Below are 8,985 nucleotides of genomic sequence, written 5' to 3' on the forward strand. Positions count from 1 at the left end.
TATTTTGTGAAACAGACAAATGAACAAGAAATAAAGAAAACAGAACAATATATATAAATGCCTATTCTGTCTTACTATGAAAGTAATGCTTAACTTCTTCACTAAATGAGCCTTCTCTGAGACTTCCTTTATATTACCACTTACTCTAATATTTACCCCAGTGACAGCCGTTTCAAATATGAAACTTAAGTGATAAAAAGTGCTCACTGGTTGGGTTGCCTCAAATAAAATAAAAATAATGTGAGCATCTTACACAATCCAGGTTGAAAGCCAAGTTTTACCTCCTATGAAGTCTTTTGCATTACAAACTTGCTATCTTTGCCCTTTAAGCCTCAACCTCACACGGTATCTTTTCTGAACAACAATCTATTTTTGGTTGGCCTTGGGAAAAGGAACTGACAAACATATTCTTTAAAAATGTGGTTCATTTCACTTTCCTAAGTCAGGCAGTGTAGCAGGGTATTAAGGAGCCAGGATACAGGGATTCAAATCCTGCTTTTGTCACTTATTCTCAATAAGATTTGGGGCAAGTTTCCTAACCTGTTTTTTTCATTTTACTTATCTATTACATGGGGGATATGTATAGTACCTATTGCAGAGAGCTTTTAAAAGGGTTAAAGTAGCTAATACACATTAAGCCTTTTGAATAGCAAGTGTTTTATAAATATTATTAGAACTATAATCTTTTGAAGTTTTTTTAGAAATTGATGTTATGTAAGTGATGCAATCTTATTTTATTAAACCCAAATTGACATGTAACTACAATATATCAAGAAGAATCTAAGTGTTATTTACTGTGAAGAAGATCCTGGTCAGAACATAATTGCACTCAGGTATGAATGAATGATGGAATTGCAGGTACATTTTACTAAATGGTATAGCTCATGAGTCTCACATGAATTCCCTAGTGCTATAGGATTTGATTCATTTATGGTCTCCCATTATTTATACTGTGTGTGTTCTTCATTTATTTTGTTCTTTGCAGTCGGATACTTCTGGAGACTATGAAATCACACTCTTAAAAATCTGTGGTGGAGATGACTGAACCAAGAAGATAATCTCCAAAGGTCCACGATGGGCTTTCCCAACAGCTCCACCTTACTTCTTTCTCATACTATTTAAGAGAACAAGCAAATGTAAACAGTAACCTGTGTTCCTAACAGGAATTCTCATTGTTCTATAACAACAACAAAAACGATTATTATTTTAGAGCATCTCATTTATAATGTAGCGGGTCATAAATGAAATTTAAAATGGTATTAAGGATCTGCAAATCCTATCCAACTTATATTTCTGCTTACAAAGTAAGAATCTTTTTATAGTTCTAATCCATTAAATATAAAGCAAGATAATAAAAATTGTTGCTTTTGTTAAAAGTAATTTGTTTGTTTGCTTTCAGTGCTTGCCAACATTGTTTGATGCCTGGTGCCAACAACTAATATTTTAAAACATGTTTCTATATAGAAGCTGTTACTGCTTCAGTTTATCACCTTGTTAATCACACTTTTCTTTAAGAAACGAGTAAAATGAAGATGTATGTGACCTGGCCTACCCTTTCTAGTTGTGATCAAGCTACAGGAGTGGCAATGCATGAGAAGTTATTTCAGCTTTCAGAAAACATCTGCTGAAAGATTAATCTAACCACTTCCTGTCTGAATGGCAAGCATGAATTATGGTTGCTTCATGCTAAATACTACTTTCCCAGAATGGGCATTTAGAATCAAGCCTCTAAGGTTTCCTTTTCTCTTGAGTTGGCAAAACTATGCATTTAAAGAATCCCTCATGCTATCTTTGAGTGGGACCTAATATGAAATACCTTGACTGATATGAAATAGAAGAGGTGAAAAAAATTCCATTTAGAGTTATTTTCCTGGACCAGAATAGAAACGATCATACTGGCCATGGGCAGTGGCTCATGCCTGTAATCTCAGCACGTTGGGAGGGTGAGGCAGGCGGATTGCTTGAGCCCAGAAGTTCGAGACCAGCCTGGGCAACCTAGTGAGACCGTGTCTCTGACAAAAATACAAAAATTAGCCTGGCATGGTGGCACACACCTGTAGTCCAAGCTACTTGGGAGGCTGAGGTGGGAGGATTGCTTGAGTCAGGGAGCCCATTTGGCAAGTTAGTTCTGTAATCAATATTATAAATGTCAGTCATAACTAAGATGATGACAGGAGATAATGAAAAAAAAAAACTACTTAAATATTTGGGAGACAAAATTGAGTAAACATGGTATTCAAAGTAACCAAGTGTCAGTCAAGTATGCCTTCATGATTTTGGTGTAAGTGATGTAGTGAGTAAGTATATCACGAAGCAATAAATCAGTGTTAATACTCATTGAGTGCTTACTATGTATGAGGTACTATGTTAAACAGTGTAGTATATTTTAATTTGTTAATCCTCAAGGGACCTTCCATGTAGATACTAACTCAGATATAGAAATGGAAGCTTAGAGAAATTAGTAACATATCACTGTAAGAGCCAGGTAGTCCAACTCCAGTGTCCAGGCTCTTAACTACTATTTTGCCTTAGAATTTATCCCATCCCAGGGCCACTGTTATCTTCGATGCCTAGTGCTTAGATTAGAACTGTGCTCAGCACATAAAAGGCATTTAATACAGTGAATCTTTATTTTAGATCTCATTTATCCTCAGAGTTGTTACACCACTTATGTATTAAGTACTTTCTGAAACAGAGCATGGTTACGTGTGTCAATATTTCCCCTGTTCTGCAGATGAGGAAAATGAGACTCAGGTTAAGTATCTAGCCCAGGGTTACACAGGGGGAAAGCCAAGGCTTAAGATCCAGGTCATCTGGACTTTAAAACTTATCTGTGGCTGGGCAAAGTGGCTCACACATCAAATCCCAGCATGTTGGGAGGCTGAGGCAGGAGGATCACTTGAGCCCAGGAGTTTGAGACCAGTCCAGGAAACAAAAGGAGACCCGCCTCTACAAACAATTTAAAAATTAGCTGGGCATGGTGGTGTGCACCTATAGTCTCAGCTACTCAAGAGGCTGAAGTGGGAAGATCACTTGAGCCCAGGAGTTTGAGGTTGCAGTGAGCCACGATCGCACCAGCGTACTCCAGCCTGGGTGACAGAGCAAGACCCTGTCTCAAAAACAAAACAAAACAAAAAACCTTATCTGTGCATGAGAGAGGATGAAGAAGATGAGAACTTGAAGAGACTAGTGATCACGTGAGATAATTCTGCAGACAAAAAAAAAAAAAAAAAAGCCACACTGAGATAACCCTCTAACCCTTCTACGAACATCCGTTTTGCCTTTTATGCATCGGACTTCAGGCCATTACCTTTCTAAGCCACATACTCCTCTTTAAAATGAGAACAATAGTACCTACCTCATAAGATTGTTTTGATAAGTAACACTTAAAAGGTGTTCCACATAGTGCACAGCACATAGTAAACCCTCAATAAATGTTAGCCTGTATCATACAATTATCATGGAGTAGTATTCAATGGCCACATTTTTTATTGCCTCCAATTTCCACAAGGTGGCATGTCAAGTTCAAAGTGGATCCCATAGCTTCTCATCCCAATGGCAAAATCTACTTAACTTGCTTCAGCATAAAATGACCAAATCTAAACTGTTGGAAACGTCTTCTATAGAAGGTTTGTCGTGGTTCAGGCATCTTACTGTCACTGTAAACTCCTTCTTAAGGAAACATGTAGAATATTTAATTGAATCATCTGGTTTCTCTGGATTCCTGGGACCATCTTCATTTACATGAATGTGCGTTAGCTCTGACATGGGTCACCTGCAGAATTGAGTGCATCCATGTCGTCTCATTAAGCACTAAGTTTAGTCCCTGAAGATCGAAAGAAGAGAAAAATAGCCAGCTGCAGAGAGTCCTGGGTTCTGTGGTTGGTGAGCTGCCAAAACAGCAGGTTTGTACACTTCACTCTAGAGTAATAGAATGTTTGGTCTATAAATCAGGAGCTGCAAAAACGGCAAATGAAGATGTTGAATAGGAGATTCTCTAGCCTATTTGTAAAAATGTATTGAGGAAATTTTTAAAATAGCGTACAGTAGTTCAGACCTTTCTTCCATGTACCTTCCCCTTTTTCCATTTCCCCAATTTAATGCCCAATTAAATTTAATTGTAATTTAAAATTATGGATAACCCACAATTTTACTTTGTCTTTAAAACATTAATTTTGGGGTCATATCAAACTGGGTTCAAATCCTGGCTTCACCACTTACGACAGCAGCGTAGATAACAGCGTTTGACAAATAACCTCCATACAATTCAATTCTTTAGCTGACAATAACAGCACCTACCTTAAATATGTGCAAGGATTAAATGAAATAAAGCATGTGAAAAATTTAACTCAATAAAAATTAGTTACTAATAACTGCATTGGCATGGTGAGTTGCCAGTGAAGAGCAGATAGTAAGTGTTCAATAGGCATTTAGAGAATAAATAAATGATACTTGTTTTAGTACTACTCAGTGACAATAACTCTAAAGCTCTGGACGCTTCAGAGAAACGTCAGCTGAAATCAGTGTTATTAATATGTTGTCAATGTGTCCTCCAACGATAAGAGTCAACTGTGTTCACCTCAGTGATGAGGTTGCAGGATCTGAAGAAAGTTTTCTAGGCTTATTTCCTGCCCATCAGTTGACTGTAGTATGATATGTGAGGGAAGGAGTCACTTATTCTTTCTGTACCTTAGTTTCCTCACTTGTAAAGCCAGGATGGCCATGCATGTATCATTCAGAGTAGAGTGAGGTTTCAATAAGCCAGGTTAGGTGATGCAGTTACCACAGTGCCTGCACCCTTTAAGTGCTCAATAAACAGTAGCCATTATTCTCTGGCTCAGTTTGGAAGACTTACAATTGCTTCTACAGTGCTGTAATCACTTGGGGGATTTTGAGATGTTGTAAAGCTACCTCTTCTAGTTTGCAATTAGCAAAGAAAGATACAGCAAACTTCTTGGCAATTTCCTGCCGGTGAAACCTTGTGTTTTATGAGCCATGGAAAGTACCCCCAAAATTTTTTCAACCCCACCCCCAGCAAACTGACAGCCTCAGATCTTTCCCACCCACTCTGTTTGTCTCTCGTGGGACTGTGAGAGTCAAGCAAGTACAGGTTGCTGTGTGCTGAAGCCTTTTTACTGGTGCTATATTTCTTTCAGTTTCATCAAATTCAGCTTTGTGCCAGTTTTACCCACCAGGGACAGCCCTCCTCTGAAACCAAAGTTTGCCTATTTCTGTAGAGTTTACAAAGTCAGCAGTGAGAGAGAGGAGAATTTCAAATGAGGAGGATGGTTACAGAGTAGGAAGAAACATTGAATGGCTGCTGCAGTAAACTGTTAAAAAAGAAATCCCAAACCCGGAATACCAAAGCAGCCCATTCAGCTGAAAGGTTTTATGACACAACCACGCATAAGAAAAAACTAGCTATTAAAACGTACATATGCCCTCTTTGGGCACAAACTTTGTGGAACTGGGTGTGGCAATAAAGAGTGATCCAGGCCACGCATGGTGGCTCACCCCGTAATCCCAACACTCGGGGAGACCAAGGCAGACAGATCACCTTAGGTCAGGAGTTCAAGACCAGCCTGGTCAACATGAAACCCTGTCTCTACTAAAAATACAAAAAAATTAGCCAGGCATGGTGGTGGATGCCTGTAATCCCAGCTACTCGGGAGGCTGAGGCAGGAGAATCGCTTGAACCCGGGAGACAGAGGTCGCAGTGAGCTGAGATCATACCACTGCACTCCAGCCTGGGTAACAAGAATGAAACTCTGTCTCAAAAAAAAGTCGTCCAAAGTGACTTGCAGAGCACCAGACTTGCTGTGAAAAAACAGATGTGATTTGCCAGTTGCTATAATGTCAACTACCAGACAAAAGGAAGTTTTGAAAAAGAATATTGAGATAAAATGAGCTCCTACAAAAAAGAGCATGCCACAGTGGGGTAGAAAGTAGAGAAGAACAAAGGTCCCAAGCGTAGGAAGTTGGTGAGAATTAGCCCAAACTCACACCTCCTTTTAGAGAACCGCAGCAATCCACAGCATAACTGGCTTACATTGGTTCCCCCGGCCACAGACCTCAGAAGAGTTTAGAGATTTCCAAAGTTGCACTTAAGCTTTTTGTTTTGTTTTGTGTCACAGAGCAAAGTCCACAAAGAAAATTCCAGATCATGTCTGCAAATTCTATTTAAACCAGTGTTAAATAGAATTTGGTATCTGATATTTTCATGAAAAATATTTTTCTTGCTTTTTATCAGTCAAACCAAACCCCTTCCGACCTTTATTCTTCCAACATTTATTACATGGTAACTGTAGTCCAGGAACTATGCCAGGTGTTGGAGTTATAAAAATGAAGAAAGCTGCACATTACCTGACTTCAAGGAGTTGATGATCTGGGGAGTAAGCAAAGGAGAGGAAAGACAGATACTTGGCTAATTAGCAAGGACAGCACAGTGGTGGTAGTGGTGGGTGGGGTTGAGGATTAGGCAAATGTGGCTTCCACACAAAATTCTCATGCTCTTTGCAACTTGCAGAGTTGAAGGATAAGATATTTGAAGAAACTGCCAATTATTAGGTGTTCAGTTAAAGACTGTTAAGGTTGTATTGCATAGTAGTTAAAAGTCTGGAGTCAGCCTAGCTGGACAAATTCTAGCTCTTACAGCTCTAAAGTCTCCAGCTGTATGATCATGGGAAAATTACTTAAGCCCTTTATGCCTCAGATTCCTTTATCTGTGAAATTTGAATGATAGTAGTAATTAGACCAACCACCTGGGATTACAAAGATTAAATGGATCGATGCATGTAAGTACTGAGAATGACCCAGTACATTGTAAGCACTATGTAGATGCTAGCTACTTAAGATTAACTATAGTAAAATATGATATGTACTATAATGATGCTATTAAAAATGCTGTGGACTACTAAGTATCAGAAATACTGATACAGTTAGAAATAGATACAGATACACACAAAAGATGCTTATGATATTTTGCTAAATGGAAGAAAAGTTGCTTGACGAAACAGTAAGAAAAAGAAAACCAGTGTGAGACAACATAGCAAACGTAAGGAGGCATGTCTGTTCATTTCTGCTTGCCAGCATAATTTCACAAAGTTTAACTCTGACGACGTGCAGCTCTCCGGAAAGATGCTTTGAAGGCAAAGCAAGATAGAGCACATGGCCCCACAGTGTCTCTTGCCTGAGTCACTAAGTTCCTTAAAAGATAAATGACCCTATTCCCTGCCTTTTCTTACACGTAAGGTAACATCTGATGGGGTTAGTGATGACGCCTCTGTAATCTGTAACCAGCTGTACTCTTACACCCAAACTTCGATGTGATTCTCCTTTAATGTAACTTCTGCACACGTTTGATGTGATTTTACACGTACTAAACCTCCACAACCCGTATATAAACTGAGCTAAAACACTATTTCAGAGCAGTCTGACAGAACCTCTTTGAAGGACTGTTCTCAGGCTCTAGGCCTCAGTCTATAGTCCTCAGTAAGACTTCTAAATACAACTACCTTTAATTCTTTACAAGCTTGATTTTTTTTTCTTTAGTTGACACCAGAAAGTCTGAGAAAATATACATGGCCACAGTAACTGTTTATCTCTGGGTAGTAGCATTACAGCTGACTCATTTTTCTCTTTTTGTCAAAGTTGTGTTTTCTAAGTAAATTTAAATTTATTGGCTCAATAATTTAAGAATAACTTTACATGACATATAAGAAAGTTTGGTTATTAAAAGGCACCTAGAGCTCAAATGGAGGATTAATTAAGTATGCAGGGCAGGATTCACCAGGAATGTCACCTCTGAGCTAGGTATTAAAGGAATTGATTGGTAGGGCTTTGAAGAGATAAAGATTAGTAGAGATGAGAACAAGCTCCCAGTATCTGACAATATTGGAAAATAATGTATCAAATAGTACATGAGTTAAGTGGGCTGTTAATCCTTTTTTCTTTCTTTCTTTCTTCTTTTTTTTTTTTTAAATAGTGACAAGATCTCACTGTGTTGCCCAGACTGGTCTCGAACTCCTCAGCCTCCTCAAGTGCTAGGATTACAGGTGTGAGCCACCACCCGGCCGAGGGGGCCGCTAATCCTCACTGAAGAGGCCATCACTGGACACTGAATGTCAGAGTCCATCCTTATTTTTTGCTGTGTTCCTCTTGTTTCTGAGGTATCTAGTGGAAAGTCTGGCTTCTCTGTTTCTCTCTCTCTGATTTCAGAAATCTTATTACGGGATCCTGTCTGTTGAAGGTAACTAGAGATCAGTTTAAGTCTTCTCTGTGCCGGAGCCTACAGAATAGATGCTGATTCTATTGCCTGCTTTCCCAGATACTGACAGGTAATAAGAGGGCCAAGTAGACCCCTCTATCATGGATTGGAGCCATGTAAGAAGTATACCCTCATAGCTGACTCTTTCCTAGGAAGTGAGAGGTATGGGTAGACGTGCATCTTTTCCAATTCTTCCTGTGCCTCACTTCAGTCTTCAGGACTCCAAGAAGGTAGGGCCAGCAAGCACAGGGCCCTTGAGCATTATTTCAGATCCTTTGTGTAACCAGCCCACACCTGAGCCTTTTGTCACTGGAAAGCTCCATTGGGCAGCAATGACTGGAGAATGTCTCCAATTTATTCAAACATGTTTCTAGAGAGAAGACGGTGGTGGGGAGAAAAGCACTTCCTTCCTCTCTCTACTTCCTGTCTCTTCCTAACCTCCTCTGCTTTAATTTCTGGCTAACCTCTGCAATGTTGACATGAAAAAGAAAAGTCTTTGCACTGTTTAGTCTACTTTGAATTTTTTCAATATGGGGACCTTCCCTGGCCACCAGGCAACAAACTGTCCATTCTTGATTTTCTCCTCTCTCTCTTCTGGGTATTGAGTATGTAGTTTGACTGGACCAGGTGCTGCCAAAAACTTCTTGGGAAGCCCAAGGCTTCCCAGAATCTAAAATCCACCCAGAGAAAGTCCCTGTGAGGAAACTTCACAGATTTTT

The 8,985-nt window shown here is 39.3% G+C and overlaps 1 protein-coding gene across 1 annotated transcript in view; it reads left to right on the plus strand.

Moving 5' to 3' along the window:
• The window catches only part of ANXA3 (annexin A3), a 72,530-nt gene extending 71,150 nt beyond the window's left edge, over positions 1–1,380 (plus strand). The window contains exon 12 of the mRNA XM_011966240.1: positions 986–1,380. Coding sequence (XP_011821630.1) covers positions 986–1,045 — 60 coding nt within the window. The 3' untranslated portion in view covers positions 1,046–1,380. The remainder of the gene's footprint in view (positions 1–985) is intronic.
• Positions 1,381–8,985: the final 7,605 nt, after the last annotated feature.

This window comes from Mandrillus leucophaeus, unplaced genomic scaffold (genome assembly GCF_000951045.1).
Source record: "Mandrillus leucophaeus isolate KB7577 unplaced genomic scaffold, Mleu.le_1.0 Scaffold75, whole genome shotgun sequence".
Taxonomy (NCBI): Eukaryota; Metazoa; Chordata; class Mammalia; order Primates; family Cercopithecidae; genus Mandrillus; species Mandrillus leucophaeus.